This window comes from Rissa tridactyla, chromosome 1 (assembly GCF_028500815.1).
Source record: "Rissa tridactyla isolate bRisTri1 chromosome 1, bRisTri1.patW.cur.20221130, whole genome shotgun sequence".
Lineage (NCBI taxonomy): Eukaryota > Metazoa > Chordata > Aves > Charadriiformes > Laridae > Rissa > Rissa tridactyla.
The window spans coordinates 148,514,881-148,540,892 of record NC_071466.1 but is presented as its reverse complement, the minus strand read 5'-3'; the positions used below and the strand labels follow the sequence as shown (position 1 = coordinate 148,540,892).

The window sequence follows — 26,012 nt, the reverse complement described above, 5'->3', positions numbered from 1 at the left end:
CTCTCTTTTCACTGAGGTGAGCCTAGGCACATGACTGAGGTCTGCTAAAATACTAACTATTCACAGTAACTTACCTATGTCTATGACCCCTATTAAAAATGACTTAAAAATAAGGAAACAGCAATGCTCTTCAGTGTTACTTGACTTTACTTTGACTACAGTACTAAGGCTCAGTTATTCATTGATTAGAAATGTTTTCATAAACAATATAATGCCCAGAATAAGCTGTTCCAGCTCTAGAGAAGAAAAACGTACCCAGCAGCAAGAGAAAACAAACCTGAAGAGCCATACGTATTACCAGTTATAGCTGCCTAATTACAGCAATTTGTGCTCTGTTTTTGTTCTCTGGCTCATTATCCACAGTGGACCTGATTCTAAGAGGTGCTGATCCCTTCAATTGCCTTTGACCTGTGATTCTCCAAGTAATTGCTATTCAGCCTTGATCTGGCTGAGAACAGAGGTCTTCCAGCACCCCGCAGGTTTGGGCCAATTGTGCATGATAAAAGTCAGAAGAATTTGAAGCCTGCTGCTTCTCACTGCTTTCAGGCTTTTTGGAAATAATAACTAATGGGAAGGTATCTCACCATACAGTCATGCTATTTATACTGCACCAGCCTGGCTGGACGGATACAAAATGTTTAAATCTGAAGAGAGATTTTTTTTTTTTTTTTTTTTTTCATTTTTCTTGCATCATTATAGGCCATTATCTTGCTATAAATATATGCAGGTTCTTGATTGAACTGTATGTCAGTATAATCATGTAAATTAGCATTTTTAAGTGCTTATAATTACCTAAATTTAATTCACTTTGGTATCATCTATTGATTTTACTCGTAGCCAGCACTGCTCCCAGCTCTGTCAGTAATGCGTTTTCTCACAGTAACCTTTCAAGCGCTTATTGAGACATTTCAGTTGGCAAAATTCCATAGGGGGTCAGGATTTCATCATCAATAATAGCTATTGCACGTTGCAGAGGTATGATGGGGGTAAGACAATATTTGCATGCTTGTACCATGCTTTGAGATGTTTAGATGAAAAGCAAGAGGCAGCTGTGTCTAGTAGCGTTTTTGTTCAAATTAGCCTGCATTTCACTCCACCCAGTAAGGACAGCGGTAGCTCCTGTGAGGTGCTCGTTATTTCTAGAAACCAGGCCATTAATTTACCATTGTCTTTGGTTGTTTTTTCAGGGTTTTTTTTCCCCCCCTCTTTTTTTAATGATGATGATAATACCACCCTAACTCACACCGGATTAGCAGTGCTTGGCTCATTAATGCTTTTTGAAGCCCTTTAAGGTCTTCAGGTGGAAGGAGCTGTAGGGCACGAGAAGTCAGAGTTTATGTTTAATTAAGATAAATTCCATATAAAATAGATTGTGATTTTCAGAATTTCCTGTATTCTCAGCCAGGGCAAGGTCACCAAAGAAATCAGCGGGTTTATTTTCTACTATAAAGTTTGTATGATGGGGAAATTTTTTTGCAGAAAATAATAGGACTAAAGGCTTTTCAGTGCTGTAGAGATTCTCATTAGATCAGTCTTACGTACTTCATCCACTCAGTCCCAGCCAAAGTTTATCATTGAAAATGAAAAACATTTACTACGGAAAATATTATCCATTCATATAATCTGTTTATTGAGTGAAACAAATTGTCTGAGAAAAATAATTTCTCATTTTCTTCACGCAATTAAACAGTCAATAATATCAAGAATTATTTATTTTTATCAGTGCTACTGAGCAGTAATTAAAGATGGTACCTTTTCCGGCGGTATTCTATTAGCCTGATGTTTTGTACATGTGACACTGTTGTTCTTCTCTCTCATCTTTTTTTCCCTGAAGTCATGTTCATATTTTACATCCAATGCTTTTCCATTAAAAATCTCCTTCATCAATGCGAATGCTCCAAGTGGAAACATCAATGTTATTTTTAAGGTATGTTCTTCCTCTAATCCTTAGTTCCTTTTATATGAAAAATGTTGATTTGAGATTCACCTAATTTATATTTTAAACCTTGAGCCTGAGAATGTTTGATTTGGCTCTGTTGTTCCTTTTTCCTAATTATTTTCGACACTAGAACTTTTAATGGGATATGCTGAGGCAGCACGCTGAAGTATCAACTTTTTGATCAGTAGAGAATCAAATGATTTTTTGCAATTATTTTTTTTCTTAGCGGAGACAACCAGGCTAAAATATGAAGTTTATATTTTAAACCTGGTTTATTTACCACACTGAAGTAAGAGGGCAGGTCTCTTATCTGAGTTCAGAATAACTGAATCCATCCATGTTGATATGTCTCTAACGAATCAAAATACTGGAGTGTTAGAGACTGCATTTGCTACACAGAACTAATTCTGCCCCTTTGAGCCAGCGTGGGAAATGGGCTGAGGAAGAGGGAGGTGGAGAGGACAGCAGAGGAGCTGGGTCTCGTTGGAGCTACTTGGAGGAAATGACTCTGAAAATAAACTCCGGTTTATTTTCCAGTTGTCACCTTCAAAGCTTCGGAGTTCAGGACAGTGCTGTGTCCATCCACAAAAGACAATACATGTTACATAAAATGACTTCTCTTCTTCAAGAGAAGACTCTTTCAAGTCTTCCATAACAGTGATTATTGTTTTTAGAGAAGAACACTGAAGTTCATAAAATGGCTGATGGATTAATTGGAGTTAAGATTACCTTTAAATAAAATAAAAATAGATTTTGATTTTTTTTTAAACAATAATTTATATCTCCTCAAGTCCTCATTTCATGGCAGTAAAAGTCTATAGATTGGAATGCTTATAAAAAAATAATATAATAAAAGACTAAAGAGCTTAAAAATACCAGTAAAAGTCATGTAGTTCAGATGGGGTAGGCAGGGGCAACAAAAAACCTGGGCTTTTGTTTTCATAGGCCATTTACTCAGCCGTGGTTGAAGATAATCTCTTCATTACCTCTTATGGCTACAATTAAAGCCCCATTTCACTAAGATTGTGGTTTCACCGACTCCATGGGGAGAGCAGTCAACACTGCATCACTGTTTGAAACTGAATATGAATCATGTCATGGATAAAATACAAATTCATGATAAAATTCTCTTTCAGCCTGCTGCAAATAGCAATTTGTGAAGCTTAACATTAGAAAAATGTTGTCATTTCTGAAAAGGGATCTAGCATTAGGTAGACTTTAAACTGTAACTAAATTAGGATCCTACCTCCGGATTAAATTTTCAAACTCTAATAATTACATAGGAATAATAAGCAGAAAGGCTGCAGTTAATCGGGGAGCTTTTGTTACCGTCTCTGTGGCTGCCAAAACTGTTTCTGCCTATGTGTACCATTTACTCTGTCCTCTTCTGACACAGAAAGATAAGTAGCAACTTTGAAGAAAACCAAGACGGATTTACTGTAAAATGAACGTAGCCGTTTCAGTGAGGGAAAAAATCCAAATGAAGTAGGAGGTTATTTCTATCTGATATTGAAGGAGAAACCAGGATTTCTTGTGCAATTTTCAGATAGGCGATGATCTACGTCAAGATATGCTGGTTCTGCAAATTATTCGAGTGATGGACAGCATTTGGCTCCAAGAGGGTCTGGATATGCAAATGATCATTTATAGGTGTTTATCTACAGGAAAAGGCCAAGGTCAGTTTTACACTATGAAAATTACCTGTATTATATTATCCGTATCTCATGTAAACAACAGCATACAAAAATCATCCCTTTATTTTCACGGGTCTCTTATTTATCTTCCCCCTTAAAGAAAAAAAGTGCTCAGAATTCCTGTTGCTCAGGCCCTGAATTGTATACTTGCCTACTCCCGAATGTTCAGTTTATTTATTCATTCTGCCTCTCCAGAAGGAGGATAACCAAACTCACTGAATTTTGTAGCAACTTAGGCTAGAATTTTCCAAAAGCATCAACACCATCAGCTTTGACCAGATTCTTAAAAGTAACTTCACACATCAGAAAGAGAGCTTTGGAGAAAAGTGGCTGTAGCTACTGAAGTTTTAATCCAGTGTTATCCTGCACGGATGCTTAAATGAACCTAGATACATGTGGCTACAGAAGGTACCTGTAGACAAGTGATGACAGCTTCACAGTGTTGATTTTGAAATATCACTCTTGCAATTTATGCTGCTTAGGGCAGGCCTGACTCATCTGAAAGCTTTATTCTCCCTTTTACGTTTTTTATAGCAGAGCTGTAGCAGGATACCAATTGCTTGCTAAAAAAATTTACTGACAGCAATAAGCTTACTATTTTTACTGACTCTCCAAGTCTTTTACTGAAAATCATCCTTACACAAACAGAAGACTGATGTATCCAGATTACCTGCTGTACAAAAACTATCAAAAAACTCCCCAAACCAACCAACCCCAAAATTCATTGCTTTCTGATCCACAAAGAGAAAATGAGAGAGGATGAATGATCTGAAGGAGCTAGGAGAAAGTATAGATGAGTTCGTGCACATGGAGGGTGGTTAAGGTGACCAGAAAAAGACTCCTCTCTTCTTTGTAGAGATGGGAGTCAAAGCTTAAAGCTTCTGCTTCAAAGGCAAATAATACAAGAATACTATTTCTGAACATAATATTATAGTCTCTTTTACATACTAACACTTAATTAGATTTTTGCCAAGAAGGATACAAGGATCGTCTGCAAATAATATTCTCTGCCTGACAGTCTCTTCCTTTCACTGCCACAGCAGCAGAAAACCTCTTAGTGTGTGACAGATTTTCCACACAATGTCTTTCCTTATGAGCTACAGAAGTGTTAATATAATTGATATACAGTTAATGATTAAGTATAATTAAGGATAAGTCACCAAGTGACATGCCTGTGGACATACGGGACATGTGCTTAAGTAGACTTGTGTACCCAGGTCTTCCAAGTCCTAGTGTAACAACTTGCTCCATGGTCCACCTCTTCCCCACAAGGGAGGTAGGAGATGATAATTTCATAGTCATGGGAACATGGAAATCATTCTTCACATAGATGTGCAGATAAAGCACTGGTAGGATGCCACTTTCCAGGCATGATATTGTAGAGGAGCCTGTCATCGACTGAAATTGTTAGAGGAAGTCCTTCCTGAACTGCAGAGTTGTGGGATGATGTGCCAGGGGACCACACACAGAGACAGGGACAGAAGGCTGGCAAGCCAGGTTTCGATTCCAAAAAAGGAATTAAGTGCATGCAGTAGAGACAGAGGATTGAAGTGAAGCATTGCAAAATGCTTGGCTTCTCTCTGCACTTCAAAGTCCCAGTTTATGTCATCTTGGATCAGACTAATTTTCTGCACTATCTAGTGTCCTTTCTCCCAGCTGTGATCAGCATCACAAGCTGCAGAAAAATTTGTGTAGCATTCTTGACAATAAAAAACATATGAAAAAACTTTTTATTTCAAAGAAAATGTCTGATCCTATTTTTTGTAGATTTTGGGTTGTTTGTGTACATATTCTACCCACTTCGAATCTTGTTAAATTGTGGGCCTTGGTGATACCTTGAGGCAGTTATATCCACAATTTTGTTATGGGTGGTTTTTTTTTCTTTCACGGAACTGCCACTTTTTACTAAGCGTCCTTCGGTTTTTGTTGCTGAAGAGAAAGACAAAAAAAATCGTGATCTATATTTTCCATTGCATTCATTATTTTATAAACCTTTAAGCATGTATTTTTTCTGCATGGAATGATCCAACAATATGCAATATGCCTTGACGGTCTTCATATCTTTTTAAAGTTGAAGGTTTTTCATGTGAACTCTTTTCTATCTGATTAGGATTGGTACAGATGGTGCCAGATGCTACCACACTAGCGAAGATCCACAGGGAGTCTGGTCTGATAGGACCATTGAAAGAAAACACAATTAAAAAATGGTTCCGTCATCACCATCCTCTGGAATCAAGTTACCAAGAGGTAACATCATAAAGAAGCTTATTATACAATTCATGTTTTACCATGGGAAAAAAGAAACCAAATGGCAGTAAGCAGCAAAAACAAATGACTCAGACTCAAGACAAACAACTCACATGCAAAGAAGCCAGGGAATTGACTTAAATGCCACTCTCTTTCTAAGAAGATATTGCTAGAATCAGATGCATTGTAATACATTTTCTATAAAAACGTGTCATAGCGATGTTTTGAAATATAGTAGTAAAATGAAGAACAGAAGTAGAAAGTACGTATCGACTTCCAAAGCATTTATTTTTTAGGTCAACTCTCGGAATACTTTATTCTATATAAACTATGAAAAGTCTTGTGGATTTCCTGTATTTGGAAATGACCACATCAGTACTCAGAGTTTTAGAAAGCTGTTCTAAAAAAAACTAGCTAGTCATATGATACATAAGATCATGCTTTTCATATCACATTGTAGGATCCCATGTAATGCATCTGATTTTATGAAACTAGGCATTATGAATGAGCCAAAAAATTGGAAATTTTATTTATAGAAGCAGAGATTTCCCTTTGAAGGGAACTCTTTCTATTCATTCTTTGTTGGCTGAGCATGTTCTAAGGCCTATGGAAAATCTTTTAATCTTTATGTTACTACAGCAATTTTTAAAACCCTATTCTGTGCCTATAGTAGATTAGTAGCCAAAATTTTAAATTTAAAGGGGAGCCTTGAGTGTTTACTACTCTGAAAATGAAGTGCTTTCTAAAAGTTCATTAATAGATGTATAGCATAAATATACTTGATAAACTTTGTTAATTTTGTAATTATTCCATAGGCATTTGTTTATCCTCATTTTCAGTAAGAGTACTTGAATTCCTACTGTATCATCTTGAGTCAATTAAACAGGAACAATCTTTATAGATTTTTTTTTACAAGTTTATATGTTTACAGTGTTATGGTGCAGCAAAGATTTCAATTGAGAAGTGAAGCACTGTTAGTTATTGATGAGAACCTGATTTCTTACTGCAGCTGCAGTTTGTAAAAACTACCATTAATGTGGAATATTCTAAAACCAGTTTCTACCCATTATCTTTCGATTTTTTAAACATATAAAATGCAGCTGGATCTGATTGCATAGGGCACGCATAAAATGACTTCTGTGCCTTCACCGTGGATTTGCTGGTGAATGAACCTTTCTCTTTTACTCCTTAATGGTTTTTTACTCATACAATACTCTATCTAAGGTGCTCAAAAAACTAATGCAGAGTAAGCTTTACTATCTTCATTTTACAGTTGGGTGAACAAAATCACAGAAAGCTTAGGTGTTTTATCCAAGGTCATCAAAGTGAGTAAGTAGTACAGTGAGACATAAAATTCAACCAACACTTCTGCTGTGGCTTCCACAGTGCTGTCATCCATATCAGCTATCGCAGGTGACACCCTGCATCTGCAGGGAAATCCTGAATGCCTGAATAATGATTTACATTGACTAATGTAGGTTTTGTCCAAAAACGTAACAATCACAAATTAGGACTGTTTGGGTTTCCATATAAATGAATTACATTGTGATTTAGATTCATGGGAGGTTAAGACTTCTGAATAAGAACTGAATTTTCAGTTCTTAAACTGTAGCAGGTAAGATTAAAAAAAGACAAAAGCTATTCCTTATGCTTTGGGGTAGAAGACTGATCATCATTTGAATCAGGAATAACTTTCCCCTGAGAGAGGACACTGAATATGTGTGTTGTGATAGAGATCGGGTAGATTCTTCTATTAGGAGAAGTCACAGTTATTAAATACTTACCACTGAAGTTAGCAGAAAACTTGGAATCCACCTATGAGTGTCTGGTGAGGAGATCATTAGCTTGTACATTTTCCTACGTGTGCCATGGGCACATTTTTGGCAAAGAGCAGTGCCACAATGTAACATCGTAAAGAGATTCATGAGATAGATCTGAACGAGCCAGTCTACTTACATGAAGCAGACTAACGGTGACAGTACATATCTCCACCACGTAAAAAAAGAGCATCAGAGGAGTAGGTTACATGAAGCACAACTGCCAGTCTGGTTTTTGGTTTAATCACTCTCTTGGGTCTCTCTGCATGACACTCAGTTTGACCCCGTAGTCTGTTCAGATTCACAGATGCTAGGAGCAGAAAACAATTTAGCCTTCCTTTGTTTCAGTTCATTTCTGTAAAATGGGATTTAATTCTTTGAGCTGGAATTTTGTGAGACTTGATTAATTAGGATTTGAGAAAGACAATTGAGTTCTGGAGAAAAAAGATCCATGTAGGTACAGAATGGGTGTAAAATAACCTTGTTTCATTATAAAGCAAATGGTTAAATTTGTGGATATCCAACTAACTTCCAAACCATTGTTTTTACAATATACGTGCAGGCTATTGAACAGAAAATGTCAGCTTCCTGCAAAGAAGCTTGGTTTTCTTAGGTACATCTCTACCTTAGAAATTTTCCATAGAATTCCAAGTATCCATAAAACACAAAGTAAAAACCTCATGCATAAAATTGTTCTTGTATTGTAACTTTGAAATTTGCGTATTACTTGTTTGAGTACCATTGCTACTAACACCCGTCTGTTAAAATTTTAGCAACATGCATAGCATTTGTAGAACTACAATTTTTGGTTTTCTTGTTAGCATCACAAACAAATACGTTTCTGTATATTTCCAGTAAATGCTTTTGTTTTACTAACTAGGCAATAAGGAATTTCTTTTATTCCTGCGCTGGCTGGTGTGTTGTTACCTTCATTCTGGGAGTCTGTGATCGACACAGTGACAACATAATGCTGACAAATGCCGGACACATGTTCCACATTGATTTTGGAAGATTTTTAGGTCATGCACAGACGTTTGGAAGCATAAAAAGGTTAGTATCTATAGTAACACACATATTAAACTTTAAAGCAGTGTTCTGAAATTTCACAGTCTTATCAGCACCCATGGAAAAAGTAGGAATGGGATCATGCTTTTTTTCCTTTTTGAATTTTCCAAATTGACTTCTTTTCATTGTTCACAAAACCTCTAAAAAATATAGAAATGGCAGGAAAAGGAATTAAAATGAGATGTTGGAGATCCCCTTTCAGTCTAAAAGAAAATAAATCTAAATCCTTGTTTGGCCAGAGATTTGAATGATGCAGCTCAGTAGTGACCAGAACAGTAGATTGGCCTATGCCAAAAGAATTCTGATGTCCATTGTTTTTTTCTAGCAGAGGAGTGTTCCTATAATGGATCCAAAACCATAGGTGTATCTAATTGACCACTTTCTTCCCATATTCAGAGAAGAAACCAAATTTTCCAAATAGACATGGAGAATATTTACATTATGCCTCTGTGGGTAAAATTGCAAACATTTTCATTATCTTTTGAAGTTTTACATCTAACCACACTGAGCTCAGGGGTTGTTTTGCAAATGTCTGATTTTACACAAACAAGACTGTCATTTTTCTGTATTTGTGTCTATCTGTGATGTAACTATCCCATGATAAAGATAACTAAAATAGTGTGATCACATGTCCTAGTTCCTAATGTGAACATACTATGGAGGAATGAATTTTAATGGAATAATTATAGATAGGATAATGTTATTATGTGTAAAACACAGAAGCTGTTATAGCAGGATAGAGAATGGATAAATGATCCTAAATACTGACAAGCTGTGTAGTGTGTATATGGGGGCAGGGGGTGTCTTTCCTACATGTTTCCTAATAATTTCCAGAACTAGTCGCAGAATTAATTTTGAGATAATTGTTCCTTCCTTTTTTTTTTTATTTTTTTATTTATTATCTTTAAGCTGGCCTTTGACTATTCTGGACTGTCTCAATGTGTTAGACAGAAATAACAGCGTGGGAGTATTGATATGAGGGAAGCTGATGGGGCTAATAAGTACTTCTAAGCCAGGCAGTCAAAAGATTTAGTTGCAGTGCTCAGAATTATCGTCCATCATTCAAGATACGTTCCCTTAATCCTACTTATTTGCTGTGCAAAGAATAAAGCAGACCAGAGTAATAAAAAAAGATACTCATGCACACTCTGAGTCAAGTGCTGCATCCCTCACTCCAGCAAACCTCCTTTTGGAGCCTAACAGGAATTTCCTTAAGCAGTAATGTTACATGGGCAAAGAATTACCCAGTTTGAATGATAGGATGAAGCAAATACAGGGGGGGACACAACAACCAGATTTAAACAGAAATCATGTAATATCAATAATAAAAATAGTTGTTAATTTTACTGGTTTACAATGCAGGCATACTACACCTCTCATAAAGTCTAAGAAAACTACTTAAAATGTAGTCGCTTCCATAAGCAGCAGCCATTTTTTCCTGTTTCTCCATGCAGTATGTTGCTTTTAAACTATAAAATAAAACAATACATTTTAGGACCTCCATTCATGGGGCTCCCCCGTGGTTCTTTAGTTAAACTAGGACTCACAATTAACAGTAGGTTGTGAACATCATGGCGCAATGGTTGTGTTCCTCATACCTACATGCAACTGAGCAGATGCAACAGTAATGCCTATAGTTCTCATGAACCATATGAAAAGAACTAGTTCTCAAGAACTATATGAACTCTTCATGAAATGTAACATATTATTTCTAACACAGGAATACCACATTTCTACATCCCATAAATTTCAGGCTCTCTCAAAATTCAAAACCCCCATTGCCATTTGTATCTATTCATTCCCACAAGGCAAGTCCTGAAATAGGCTTAGGCTCTGGTTTCTTCAACAGCTTTTTATATTAGGTTTTTATTTGAGTTCTTATTAGATTTTTATTTGAGCTCTTTGCACCCCAAACAATATCATGCTCCTAAAATACTATTGATAAAACAGCAGCGCAATGCTTTCAAATCTTTAGAATTATTAGCGCTGGCTGTTTGGGTTTTGTGGATGCTACACACATACTTGTGAAGTCCTATAGGTGGCTTTGAAGAATGAAAGATATCTGATGCAAATGCCTATACATGCAACTGGTCTTTACACACATCACACAAACAAACTTTTTTTTTTTTTTAATGGAATCTATGGAAATGAATGAAGGCTTACAGAAAAGGAGTCCCTGTCTGAACTATTTAAAGTAGTCATTCCTTTAAGAATTTAGGAAGATAACTTCGTTGCCACAGCTGTCCATTTTCTGTTCTCAGGGAGTGCTTTTTGTCATTAGGAAACTCTTATTCTTCAGAAAGCTCCACAAGGGTAGGTCCTCTCCAGTATTCTGCATATGGAGCATTTCTTCTGATGTAAATAAAGTGAAAGGCATACATGGCTGCTTTGAGAGTTGCACGCTGTCATGTATGGGCTGCAGCTCTTTCTATCAAATCCAATATGAGTCTTCAGAGAACCCTTTGAAGCAGATATGATTCGTGCAGTCGTGCTCACTTTTGCATTCATGATTGTATAACACCCTAACAAGGGATTAGTTAACTTTTCTAATGCCTGCCCTCAGCTTTAAATGATGTCCAATAAATCTGCTGGTTTTTAGTCCAAGGCACAAATCAGTAGCTCAGCTCTTACTGATTTCAGAGGGAAGAGGAATCAGGAACTTTCTGTCTTTTCCGGTTCCATGTACCTTCACAGTGCAGCAAATATGTTAAATAGTACTAATAACCTGTCTTTACTTGGGTCTAGGAACTAATGTTTCAGAAGTGTTGGAGAGAGACATATGATGTATCTAACCAATAGCATAATAACAGAGCTCGGCAGAAGAATTATTCCCAAAGTCCCACAGGGAACTTTCCTACTGAACCGTGAGGTTTCATTATCTTTTTTTTTTTTTTTTTAATCATACTGGATGACACATTTTGTTAGTGGTATTAAAATACTCCTTCTTTCATTCTCTAATGCAGCTGCCACATTTCACTCTACATTCCTCCAAAGCAGTAAATTCTGCAGATACACTTCAAACTGTATGAAGAAATGTTTCTCATTTAGTTTCATATAACCATCCTATTCTTTGTCTACTGAGTGTTCTGTGGCAATCGTCTTAGGCGCACTCTGTCTGAAAGAGGTGTAATATTATCCAGGTAATCATACAGGACTAGGTCAGTCATCGTGTGGTATGGAAGAAGGTGTCTAGCTGATGGTTGTACCTGACATGGTTTCTTTGCTTTTGTTTTCTTCTTTTCAGTTCTGACCAGTTCCTTTTGAACATTTCTTCTTTGGTGAATTAAGCAATCAGAGATTTCTTTAAATCCTGTGCTAACTGAACTAATCCTAACTTCAGCAGTGTCTCATCCTCTCCACTACCAGTCACTTCCAGCTCTCTCGTCTATATTTTTTCAGTTAATGATGTGTGGTCTGAAACCTGATGGCAAGTTATGGAGTAGTCCAGCTCATGACACACTGTATATTCACCTTTTGATAACCTAGGTGTCCATTCTTTTTTAAAAAATACTCAGTCATCCTGATTATTTACAACACTCACTGGCCTTTCTTTTCCCTGATCTGAATCACAGAGACCCGCTTGTCTCCTTGCCAAACTAATCCTGCGTCTTGGCATGGTTTTCCCAGAAGTTAAATCTGCTAAGCTGGTTTTCTTCTACAAAGCTAATGACTAGAGGCAGGCTAGCTATTCCATTGGGAAATTCCAGTTTTTTGAAGGAAGTTTCAAAAATATGGGAAAATTATGTTTCCCACACTTTCTTCCTATGTCAGTGTCTTCCTATACTGAAAAGCACTTAAGAAAGTCTGAGCGTGTAAAAAAGAAGGGTCTTTTTTATTTTAAAAGTAACACGTTTCTTTTTTAGTGTTAATAACCTAAAGTGAGTGGTACTGTCTCAGTGGAAGTGTTTATTTGAAAAAAGAAAAGAAGCATTATTTTCAGGTACTTCTTTCTAAAACAGAAAAATTGGCATACAGTCAGGGAAAAATAAGTGTATTTACATTCTTTGACTACATTGTATCTACGTGTGTTCCATCTTTTTTTTAAAAATAGGAAAAAGTAGGAAAGAAGGAAGATAGTAATTTGAGAGTTTCACATTTTACTTTTTTCTTTTTTTAAAGTTTATTTAGGGTAGTCATCAAAAGGAAGAGTCTAAAACTTGAAAGTAAAAACTTCAAGTATAAGCACTTTTCATTTTCTAAATTTGTGCATGAAAACTGTTGGGCTAACCTGTATTACCTGCTGAAAGAGTTGAGTGTGACTTTTCAGTATACCTATTTATTAATTCATTTTCTGCAGTTTAAATTTATTTTTTCTGACATGATTGGTCTGGAGTTACTGGTTTATGTGAACCGGTAACTCCTAATTCTTTGCCACCATCTGCTTTCAGCACTTCCTGTATGCCACCCTCCAAAAATCTCTGACTGAAATCCTGGAAAGATTTAATTTCATGGCTTAAAGGACCTTAGTAACCCAAATGATCTTAATAACATTATACAGATGTTTGAAGATAATCATACACATAAGTCTTTGCATAAAGACTGAAAGGTGAAATATATATAAAGACCTAAAGGTGAAACAGTGTCACCTCCAAGGTGACAAGGCCTAAAGGGGCTTGAATTTATGAGGCAAGCAGTCTATCATGTCTAAAAGTCATGTGTCTCTAATTGCTCCAAATTAAACACCAAAAGCAAAAGTTGAGTCTGAGAACATATGAGCAGCACAAGGAACAGTCGTGAGTTTCAGCAGCGCTTTTGTTAGCTTCCTCTGCCCTGAAGAGTAGGTGTTTATTGATGATGGTTTGATACTTTCTCTAATTATCGAGCCTGGATGGTACTTCGGTTAGTTTATTTTCAGTATTAGCCTCTTGTGGAGGTCATTCAACTAAAGCTTTTTGAATTCAGAGTAAGTTATGTTCCCTGTCCACTTTGTTTCCTTAATTTTTTTGGTTATCCTTTTCAAAGTACCCAGATGGTTAAGGAAGGCCCTGTTTTTCCCAAACAGTGTCTGTATGGATTTGACTCTATACAGTTTTGTTGATCCAAGTGCGTTGTTCTGCTGAATTGAGTTCCCTGGAACCCAGTTCTCGTCTGCCGCAACTCTCAGTGTGCTTCTAGGCTTTTCATTCTGGTCAAGCATGGCATAAACTTCTTTCCTATCTTCAGGAACAGCCGCTTTCTTAAAGGAGTTATGGTGTATTCTTGTTAACAATTATCTGGGCGATAGAAATTGTTTGATGCCTTCAGAGCCACCAATGGAATTCCCTCCGCTTTGGGAGATTACTGCACATGAGCTATTTAAGTGACTCCCTATCAACTTCCTGCTTCAGAGATTTCTTCCTGCCCTCTCCCCTTCTCTCCTTCTCTTTCTGTTAGTCACTCCATGATTTTTTGTAGAATGTGACTCCAAAGACAGGAAATTTAACAATAAAACAGAAATAAAAGGGAAAAGTGCATCACGTTCACTGTCCATTTTGATTATATGATTTTCTTTGTTCTCTTTTTCAAACTATAACTGTTTACAGAGGCATGGATTTTCTCTTTCCTGCTCCCATCAGAAACATTTTATTGTATCATCTCTTTCTCCAAAAGCTTTCTGTACATACCTTTTTATGTTCGGGGGAGCTGTTCTCACACAGTCGAGTGTACGTTTATATTCAGTGGGCGCTGTTCTCACACACAGTCAAGTATACATCAAGCACTTTCACATTAATCTCTGTTGCTTGGTCTCGGTATCTTTTTCTGCTTGTTCTGCACACTACGCCTTTGTCCTTCATCCTTAATTGGAAAGCATACTGATATACTTAATTCATGTAAGATTTCATCCCCTGCCCTTAGGAATTTCTGTGTGATTCACCTTCTTTATCACTGGTTTATTTCTCTGTTTTGCCTGGTGATATACAAAACTCCTGCAACAATCTACTACTGTGTTTTCCAAATAGCCATCTCATATGTTAACTGAATATTCAGTAGATATGGGATATAAGCCCGCTTGTTCTATTTATTTTAAGGCAACTTTTAGGTCTGACTTTTAAATTCTTCTTTTCAGCACTGAGGGTCAGTCAGAACGCAGAAAGCAGTTATCCAACAATCTGTTAACAAGAGGAATCAGTCCAATCTCCTCGTGAATTAACTTTCAAGTGTTTTATCAATAGGGTTAGTAATAAACTCCTAACAAACCTGGAAGATTTGATAGTCTTAGAAAATAGTATAAGGCATCAGGAATGCTGTACTGAGCACTTTCAAATATAGGTATTGAACGTGAAGTATATAAAGGGTTTAAATCCACCTTAACATTGTTACGCAGTCTGGTTGCTGGTGACTGAGTGCAGGCTGCTTTATATGTGTCTATCTGAATATAGGATCCTAACGCAGCTCAGAAGGTGCCTGAGCTGGACACAGTAGTGCTTTTTAATCAGTTAATGTAAGATGCACATGGTTGCAACAGGACAGTGTTTGAAACTATTGAAGACGTATATTCTTAAAACAGAGTACATCTTCTTTCAGGGAGGAGCGTTTTTGGATTCTTCAAAAATATACGAGCAGCTGACCGTAGAAAGTGGTTGAAATTCTGCAACATAAGTGAATAAATTCTGTGGTCAGACTGCAGAATAACTAGTCATCACAGCAGAGACTGGGGCAATGCAGCCATAGTGAAAACCATCAAGAGGTGCCTTGAACTAGTTTCTGCTTTCCCATCACGAGTTTGTTGCCAATTTTTTTCTTACAAGGTAAGGTTCCAGATGAATCCCTGTAGCAATACACACTGCACAAACCAGGGCTACACTAAGAACTTTAACCATGTCTAACCTCAGCTGTAAACGTTTGTGTTAGCTATACTATCACTTAGCATAGTAATCCTATGGGACCAGGTGTAATCAAATCTCCATGATCTACAAACTCACTAACTTCAGTTGGCCCAAAATGAAAGGGATTTTAGTTAAGTTACATTCCCTTGCACTTTGCACAGGCAAAGGGGCACAAATAAATATTTACTATGGCTCAGTTTACATCAGGGAACTAGATGTTAACAGAATGATGAATCAGAGCCCTTAGCTTAGGCGAGGATTATAGCTTCTTTTCTACCATATCCATTAAGCATGATTAAATCTTGATGTAACCAATTCAATTACTGACAGAAACAGATAAATCTTTCAGAATAGGCCAGTTCAATGTGTGAAATATTTCTTTTACTACCGATAGTAATAGTGGGTATGTCCAACACACTGATTTTACTGGAAAGCTAACATTAGGGCTCTGGTAGTGAAAAATAATGATAATAGCAAAGTCGATATACACGTAAGAAGAGCTAACTTAATGAATAAATAAGACCATAATGGTTTAATAACTGTCTGCAGTTACCTAAGGAATTCAGGACATTCTTTCTAGTTTATGTTTCTGCCTCTAAAGATAGATGTTAATATAAAAATAATGTGGGTGAAACTGTAATCAGAAATTAGATTTAAAATTTGTAGTTAGAAAACTTTTTATGCAGTAGATATCTCAAACAGCGGCAGAAATGGCAGAAAATAGAGTTAAAAACATGTTATCTGGTACAGACTTGACTTCTGGTCATTTGGTTGAAGAATGTACGTCAGAAATATTAGATGCATGTTTTGAATGTCCAGGCCATGTGGTTTACCTGAGCCAAGGATGCTAAGGGCATTCAGGAATTTTTCTGTGTAAGTATTAAGAGCATAAAGTAACACTAAATTTAGACCAGTTTACCCAGGGCTACATCCAGTTGAATCTTGAAAACCTCCCAGGATAACCTTTCCAGGCAACCTGTTTCAATATTTAATTATTCTCATAGTGAGGGGTTTTTTTCTTATGGCCTCAGCTGTTTCAATTTTCTCTCTTATTCTTGCCTGGATCCGTCTGTTTTATAATCTCTAATAGAGGTATATCCTGATAAGTGTTTGGTCTCCTGAAAACCTTCTCATTTCCTAGGTTAACATGCCCATCTTCCTCAGCCTCTCTTCATAGGTAAGTGCTCTACCCGCCAAACATCTTGGTGGCCCTCTGCTGAACTTACTCCAGTTTAGCGACAACTTGCTTGTTTTGGCAGGGTGTGGACTAACTAGTGTGAAGTAAGGGTATCTAATGGCTGCTTTCCCGTGAATTCAGCCTAGGATGCTGTTAGCCTTCATCACTTCCAGGGCTCATATTTGGCCCACCATTGGCTCATGCTCAGCTCTCTGCCCATCACCTCGGGAGCCTCGTCAGTGAAGACTGAGGCAAAGGAGGCAATGAGTACCTCAGCCTTGTCTGTGCGCCCATTTCACTAAATCACCAATCAGCAGCAGGTCCACATTTTCTTTGTTTGTCCTTTTATTAATGATGTATCAGCAGAATGTCTTGTTGCGTTTCATGTCCACCACCAGTTTTAACTCTGTTCGAGCATTGGCTTTCCTAACACCATTTCTGCATGCCTAGGCAGTGTTTCTGTATTTCTACTTCGTAGCCAGTCCTTATTTCCACTTGCTATATGTGTCCTTTTTGCCTTCAAGCTTAGTCTTGAGTTCCCTGTTTGGGCAAGCAACTGTCCATCTGTCTGTTACTGGAAATAAAAGCTATTAAAAAATACAATTGAGAGTAAATCCCTCAGGATAAATAAATTCTGGGTTTTTTTAGAAAGCTGTTTCAAATTTGCTAATTCACCTCTCTCTTCTGTTCCTTTTTATAGCATTGTAATTACTGTTTGGCAATTGAAGTTCATTTTATTTAGATGTGGTTGGATGTACATCAGGTCTAGGTGATTTGAGTAATAAAGTCTCAGCAAGAGGTTGTTTACGCTTTTCGGGAGCAGACATGTATCCGGGGAACTGCATGTATCCGGGGAACTGCTAGCAAGATTTCTTCACTAAAAGAAACAAAACAGAAAAGTTTTCTAAACAAATCTGAACACAGATTTGCAATACAAGACAGTGAAAATGCAAGCGGTAGCAACTCTCATTGAAGGCAAAGGGACAGCAAGTGAAGTATTTATATTTTATACAAAGCTCAGAACTACTGCTGCTATGAGGTCACTTAAAATAAATTTATATCATTTAGTTTCTACACTTGCTGAAGAGGCCGTTATCTCCTATAACAGCGGTCAGAAGAATAATAAGCACTGTAGAGTTGTGCTCGAGCACTCACCTTTCTTGAATAGTTATTTTTTTCCAGGAGAGCATCACTTTGTGAAATAGAGAAGAAAGATATCATATAACTTGATGTAAGTCAATGTAGCATTAGTAGACCTCCTGTAACTTTAACAAATATCATTATCATAAGTTAAGAAGACAGTGCCTAGATAAAACCATTACTGTGCAGAACTGCTTTAACAACCATTTGTGGAAAGTACCTACCTGTGTTTCAGTGTAAAGTTGGAAGGACACATGAAATGGCATACCATGAGGTTTGTGGTGGGACTGACATCCTTCAGTATTTTCATTAATAACCAGTATGATGGGATAGAGAATATGTTTGTTCCTTTTTTCAGTGGGGGCCTACTGTAAGAGTTTTTGACTGTGATGAAAGTTGGGATTAGCAGTGATAGGTAGTTTTTCAGAAAGGGATCTGACAGTTACTCTACAGACAAGCCGAATATGAGTTGATGACAGAATATCGAATTGGAAAGCACGAAATGTGAAGTAGTCCTTTTGCTTCACGTGACACTGGTAAAACTTCAGCTGGAATGTTTTCAACATTTTAGTTTTAGAAAGATGTGGATAAGGAGTCGAGAGAAATTGCAAGGAGTCCAGAGAAAAGCAATTAAAATTATCAGACATCTGGAAAACAAGACTTAGGAGAAAAGATTGAAACAATTGTGTACAGATGATTGAGGAAAGACATAATAAGAGTCTGCAAATACATTAGAGGCTGCTGTAAAGAAGACAGGATCCTCATGTTCCCTTAGGAAAGAACAAGAAATGGTAGGATGAAAGCACAGCAAGGTTAGATTAGGCATTAAGGGAAAAACCTCTGTGAGGGGAGATACTGGAAGAGAAATTTGATAGGGAGGTTGGAGAAGAACTCTGTCACTAAAATCTTTGAGAATAAGCTAAATAAGCATCCCAGAAGCATGTTTATGGTCGATTTTGTCCTGGTAAGCAGAAAGATGGAACATTTCTTGTGGTTCTCTTTCCAAGAATATTTTTTATCATTCTTTATGTGCTTGCTTGAGACGAATTGTATTGTGCAGTTTTTCACTGTTTCATTCTTTAATATATGAAAGGTATACACTTGCTTGTGGTTTTTTCTGTGTCTACAAATACATATGATTACTATAATTAGATATTTTCACTTGCCTTGGAGAAATAAGCACTCGTGTTAATTTATTTTGTGTGTGTTCTTCAGTAAGCTTTTCGCTTTTGCTGCAGAGCAAAGGATATCAGCGTTCAAACACTCCCTAAAAGCTTTTCCTGTGTTACTGGATACATCTGAATTCCACATAGTCATGCTAAATACTATCAGTCACTCTCAACTCAGCCAAAATGGTTTTAAAGCAGTCAGGGAATAAATGGGGGCGTATGCTGATGAGCAGCTGATTTTTAAATCGCAAACAGTTCTGTATGGTTTCTCACGCACTGTTTCCTATGTCCATATGACAAGTTGGACTACATCTGTTTTGATCTTATTGTATTACTGTGTGTGACTTGAACTTTTCCATAACTACACTCTTAGGAAGTTTAGATTGGATCAGAGTAAAGGTCGTTTGGTTTTGGTTATCTCATATGCTTTTGTTACTTAATATAAAAGTAAGTCAGTGTATCATTCTTAAATATTCTGTACCGTGAGATTCACAGTAGTGAAAACTAAAACCATTGTTGACCTTACAAGCTTTGTTAATCTGTTTACATCTAGTGTTTCATAACAAATCCTGATGATCTCACTGGTCTTCTAGGAATGCAACATATTTCTAGCCTACAACGAAGTCCCAGTAAATGTTCCCATCACCCCAGACCAAGTTTGTTTTTGCATGATGATCTTTTCAGTTGCTTGAGGTTTCCTTTCTTTCCTCCCTCTCATGGCATATCATCCAAACATTCTTAATCTCCAGAGGAACTGCAAAACACATTCCCATGAAAATCTTAAATCTCTAAAAGCAGTACACAAGAAAGAAAGAATAAAAACACCATAAAACTAGCCTTGCTTCTCACCGAATGACCTGAGTAAACTCTTTTGTCACAGACATAGTAAAGTATAAGCCTTTAAGGTCCAGGTCTGCAATCAGATTCTGTCATAAACGGCGGTATTACCTTTTTGACTGATTTCTATTATAAAACCAAAGGGCTCATTAATCTCATCTAGGACTTCAGTGGGTAAAAAAAAAAAAAAAAAGAAAGAAAGGAAAAAAAAGGAGTGAACAAGCTGTGATAAGGTGGCTTTAATGATTTTGGAAGGCTTATTGGCTGTACATCTTTGGTCTATCTCAAGCCATGTCAGTTCTCTCAATGAGGCGTTTTTTTCTAGAAATGATGGTACCTGACGTTACCATTTTATAGTAGAGGTCATTCAAGAATGCTTCAATTCTGTATTTCTTTAGCACACCATAAAGAAAAAAAGGCTTTTGGTCTTCTACAGAGATATGGTAAAAGGCTTTTACTTGAAAGTACTTCATCATACCAGTTTTGTTAAACTGATGCCAGTCATTTCATCTGTTTGATGGAAGCAGCAAGTTGTAATACAGATTTTAGGCCCAGGGGCCCTTGTCCCGTAACACAGTAAGTGGTCTTTGAACATCCTATGGATGTAAAGTATTATGGGGCTTAGCTTGAGGGTATATTTTGGGGTAAGAAGTATTTCATCCTTATATATTTTAGATAACTTCATGTGAGCAAGCTATGCAATAGATTTATGTCCAAATGAGTGATGTCTTTCATAGTTGTTATTACCTGGCCTTTGGATGAATAGCATATCTTCTGAGTAAATGCCGTCATGTAATATGATCTTAGCTATGCGCCACAAAGAAGGCTGTCAGTTAGAGATGTGCTGGTTTAAATGCAGAAATGCAGGCTGTGCACCAGGGTAAGGTTCATTTACACACGTGTGTGTGTGTGTGTGTGCGTGATAAATTAGAACGCTCATGCGACACCAGGGCATGCAATGGTTTTTTTCTTATGTAGGCTAAAACAGCCGCTGTTGTTTGCTGATGAAAATTTTCCCGTGCATGTTGGACACTGACTTGACTTGGCTGTTTGTAATTTTGCTGGAGTAATTTTTAGACTATCCCCTTCTATGTTTTTATATTCCAAAGGAGTTTGTGAAAGCAGCAAGGAACATTTTGCATCTATATGCAGACATTCAGCCCTGTCAATTGGTTTTTCGGAATCTTTTATGTACTCTTCAGTGAGTAAGCATCTCCTCCCACTGAAACTTTGCTTTTTAATATGGTTGTGAGAAATGACTGTGTTGTTCCTTCTAGTGGGACTTGTCTCCTATACTAAGTTGGTTTTATGTGTTTTTATAATTTCAATTGCAAAGCGTTCCCTTTATGAGCAGCGGGCTTCCTTAGACACGTGCAGGAATGGAACTTCAGCATGTGACTGATTACGGTCCTTGCAGGAGAGACTCTGGCATCACAAGACTTTGAGCAAAACCAGGGAAAGCAAATTTCTACGTTGCGTTTTGGAGGTTAACAAGGGAGGACAGGCCTACCACCTGTGAAGACAGTCTAAAATGATACCGAGACATTTAAGAACCTTGTAAAACTGCTTAAAATCATCTGACAAGTAAAATTAATCTATAAATAACGTAATGCTAAAATATCAGTTACGTGTTCAAATGGATCCTTTAGCAACAACGGTAAGAGAATTGACTAATGTTGCAGTGCTTACATTATGCGGCAGTTGGCCCACAGCCCAACCCAACAATGTTCAACACTGTATTTCTTCCAGTAAAGCAATTTCTGATTGCAGTATCTGCTTTCAGCTCAAGTAGCTGAATGTGAGAGATTTTGACTAGCTCAGAAAGGCCTATGTTTTCCTAGTGTAATTGTGTCTCTTGATGCATTTGGACATCAGAAATCAAATATGAATTTTGAAGATAATACATCATATGGGACCTTTACAGCAATAATTTTGACTTCGGATATTTTAACCCAAAAATGTAAATGCAGAAAAGAAGCAGATTTGATTTTTTAACATTCTCAAGATACTAAAATGCTTTCAAATCAAGATTATATGGGACTTCTGTCCACAGATAAGTGAAAATGTTAATATTGCTAATTTTCTGGCTCTCTTTCTTATTGGCTTCAACAAAATTACTTCTGTGACCCTAATTTCATCAATTTATTTAATAATTGTCTATTTTAAATACCACTGCTAAACAAAAGATAAGCTAAAAGACAAATGAATGGATGAATGAAGGTTCTGGGAAAATCTTGCTCTCTGAAATCAGTGGCAGACACAGGCTTGTAATTCTCAGTGAGCTACAGCACAAAACTACACAATAACTATGTAAGAGTCATACTGCAACATGACTGTCACACTGTGAACTCCCATCTTGCATAATACAGGAAAATGTGGAAGGAAAGAATAAGAGTGGCTATTGCGGACCTTCATCGTTCTTAATACTACCTAGCTGAAATTGAATAATATATTAAAAAAACCCTTGGCGGCTGGGGCTGCTTTGAGATGAGCAACACTCACAGGAGGCGTGCTTTCAAAGTTAGCTTCAGTGTAAACCAGAAAGAATTTCCAGACGTAAGAAAGGAAAGGCCACCTGAACGTTTCTTGTGACTCAGACTTCCCGTTGCAGCCTAGAATCTCACGGCAGCTTGACTTTATTTCTGTGATCGTAGGAGGCAGGCATTTTTATACAAAAATGAGGAAAACACCTAGGAAAGCTTCTCTGTCTCATTTGTAAATGAATTAGCAAGCAGAATGGGTTCAGATTCAGCCCAGATTTGAGGTTTCAGCACGAAAGAGAGATCCTCAAATTTGTTTCTGCGTTCAGGCTTCCCAAGAATATTTAGTTTACTCAAGTTCATTTTGAATTAAGGGTTAACACACTGTGTATATTTCCTTGGAGTATAGCCCTTTAATCTGTTTACATGCCTCTGTATACACAGTTATGATGAGTAAATCACTGCTGTAGTTTTGTCTGTGCAAGGATGGAGTATATCAGGCCTTTCTGAAACTACCGAATAGATAGGATTGTTAGCAGAAGCCTGGCTAATCTGTTTTCTTCTGCAATAGCATGCCATAGCCACAAACTATGCTAGTGATAAGAAAAAAAGGGAAGACATGGTGTCAGATTCTGCACCTCATTTACTCTAGGATGAATACAGAGTAACTGTACGGAAAACAAGACAACGAATTTAGATTTATTCTGTTGTAACTTGGGTCAGAAACATCCCTTCAGAATGGTGTATATTTAATGATAGCATCATATGTTGCATTTTCTTGTTGTTGGTGGATTGTGGAGTTACAGTTTTTTTCTTAAATTCACTTCTTGCCTAGTAAAGAGTTGATATTTATACCCCATCCTCTTTGAGAACAACTTTTAAATATTTCAATACCAGGAGAGAACTTGTTTCCACATTCACTTTCAGGCTGGAGTCGAGAAATTAAAGGAATGAGAGTTTAAAAAGAAAAGCAAAGAAGAGCCAGAAGAAAACGTGTAAGCTCCAAACTTGTTCAGTTGTTGGGTTTTGCACCAGGAAGCTCTGGCTGTGAGACCTGTCTCTCCCCCAATTAGTCAGTGACACTAGGGAGAGCAATAGAGGTGTCCACATTGAGGAAGGGAGAGGTGAAATAATGAGGAAGGTAATACTGGAGAAACAAATGTGAATAATGAATTACAAATGTTAACCGTCTTGCATGATTTGCTATTTTCTGTGAAATTTCTCATGTAATTGTTCTTTTTTCAAGGGACCGAGCTCCCTTCATCTTCACATCAGAGATGGAGTATTTCATCACAGAAGGTGGAAAAAACCCGCAGCGTTTTCAAGAGTTTGTGGAGCTTTGTTGTCGAGCTTATAATATAGTCAGGAAACACAGCCAGTTACTCTTGAACCTGCTGGAGATGGTAAGAATTTTGAGGATGAAACCGAAAATCCATTTCCTCTGGTGTCCTCTTCCCTTTTACGACTTCTCTGCTGCCTCCAGTAGCACTGTGATTTGAAGAGGTACGAGCTGCTCTGCTGGAAATATTAGTGCTGGCCCTTCCTGTGCAAAGAAACTATCCAATTTCAGTACTAATTTCTGAGAAAAGAAAAGCTAAGCTGCTTGGTTTTTTTTTTTTTTACTTTTCTTTAATGCGTTCTTTGTTACAAAATAGTAGAAAACTGCAGAAGAAGCCGGGTACAAGTTTCAGTGAGGAATTTCACTCAGCCCTTTTTCTGTAGGTCTTCAAGCAATCATTTACTGATCTCGTTCATGGTTACAGCAAGAGAAAGTAAACTAAATACTTCACAGAGTGAGTGATGTGACAGTACCTAGCAGCACTGCAGTTCACAGCGATTCCATTAGAGTGGTTTTTTGCACCGTTCCACACTCTCCACCGTTCTGAGAATGGCAAACACAGGAAAGAAGGAGCACTACCCATATTAACGCGGCTTTGAAAATCCTTTTGCATAGGATTTTAATACTTCTAGGAGTTTTTATCCCTCAAGTATTCCTACTAATTCACGTGCTTTGGCAGATTCCGTAACTCCTTTATGCCTCTATTTACTTGTGTGTGAAAGGTTAATGATTTTCCGCCTTCGTGGGTAAAATGAGAATTTTGAATTAACTCATATTTGCTAAGTTGCTTGGCTAAGATATTAATCAAAAACTTATGCCCTGTGCAAAACCTAGGTGACTGGTCTGCACATGAAAAAATCTACATAACCTTGTGAACAGAACCCCTGCTGAGGTTGGGGTGCAGCCAAGAAGTTGCTCTGTAACACTGCTCTGACCTCTCCAACCTCTGCAGCGGGGAGGGGAGAAATGGCAAGAATTTGCTCGTCTTGTTTCTGTCTGTTCCATGGGTTCTTATGCAGTGGTACATTTTGTGATTTGCCAATATGAAGCAGGAAGGATTGCCCCAGATCTCTTAGCCCTCCTTCTAAGTAGTCACGAAGGTGCGGCGAAACTGCAACCCTGTCATAAAGTGTAATTTTGCCCCAGTATGTTGTAACCATATTGGCTGAAAGCAGTGCGGTTGTAGGAGACACTGTCTTAAGTTAAAGACCCTCTGGAAAATTCAGAAGCACCCATGCTCCCCCATCCACAGCAGTAATCTGTGCATTTCTGAACAGGTCGCCTAAAACCTCATGCTGCAAATATAGCTACATCTTCTGCCCACCTCCTTGTCCCCAGTGCAGTCCCTTTTTCTGCAATCAGCAGAGATAATGATGTTAGATTACTCAGGGATAATAGAGAGAGAGCGTTAGGAAAATGTTCCTGGCAGGAGCTCTGAAATAACTAGCTATCTCTGCCTGAATGTAGCTCGGGTTTGTCTATATTCAGGACATGCTGCATCTTCTTTTGTTTCTGCTGATCTTTACGCAGAGGAAATAGTGCTGAGCTGAAAGTCAGCTTACAGATATGTTTTATTTAATATTAACATTTGTCAGTGGGCTGCAGTTCAGTCAATTGTGTTACATTCCATAATTGAAAAATAACTGTCAGCGCACTCACACCCCATCGATGAGCACTTCACATCACAAGGAAATTAAACAAACAAGACAAGCTTGTGAGCGCCTTGTTTTTGCCAGTGATGTTTGGAAGAGTGAGTCTGGTTCTGCACTCAAAACGGGATGTTGGTCAGAAACTGTTAAGTATCGAAATGTTTTAGTTACATAGGTCATTTCTAGAAAACTAAATAGACCGTGAAGAAGTTCCACTTTGAATTTATTTCCATGCAAAATATCAGATGTTATCACAAAGGGGCAAGATAAACTAGCCACTGCTTATTTGTATCAATGACAGTCTAAGATTTCTCTCACTATCTGGAAATCTGCATCATTAATTTTTCCTTCCCACATTCTGTTTTCTGAGTTGTTATTTATAAACCATAGTTAAAAAATCTGAACAATAAGGCAATTTCCCAAAAGTACAGTACTTCACAGGAGTAGTAAACTGTGCTCTGGATGGTCAATAACTGCTAGTGGTTTCCAGCAAACTGTGATTATGAACAATTTTGGGGGTTTGGCCCAGTTTGGGACTTAATGTTTTTTCTTGGTGATGAGCAGCTTGTTTCTAGAACCGCACTGACATTTGCTACTGGGAGTAAGAAATAATCCATGAAGTTTCCATCACTTTCAAAAGCAGAAACATCTGT

General features: G+C 37.5%; 1 protein-coding gene across 3 annotated transcripts in view; it reads left to right on the top strand.

Moving 5' to 3' along the window:
- PIK3C2G (phosphatidylinositol-4-phosphate 3-kinase catalytic subunit type 2 gamma) overlaps window positions 1-26,012 on the top strand; it is a 287,677-nt gene that overhangs the window by 202,997 nt on the left and 58,668 nt on the right. For 2 of the 3 annotated variants that reach the window (XM_054225029.1, XM_054225038.1), the window contains exons 21-25: window positions 1,835-1,927; window positions 3,486-3,615; window positions 5,744-5,880; window positions 8,578-8,747; window positions 23,618-23,774. In XM_054225029.1, the coding sequence (XP_054081004.1) occupies window positions 1,835-1,927; window positions 3,486-3,615; window positions 5,744-5,880; window positions 8,578-8,747; window positions 23,618-23,774 (687 nt within the window). The remainder of the gene's footprint in view (window positions 1-1,834; window positions 1,928-3,485; window positions 3,616-5,743; window positions 5,881-8,577; window positions 8,748-23,617; window positions 23,775-26,012) is intronic. The other variant, XM_054225048.1, reaches the window with a different exon arrangement.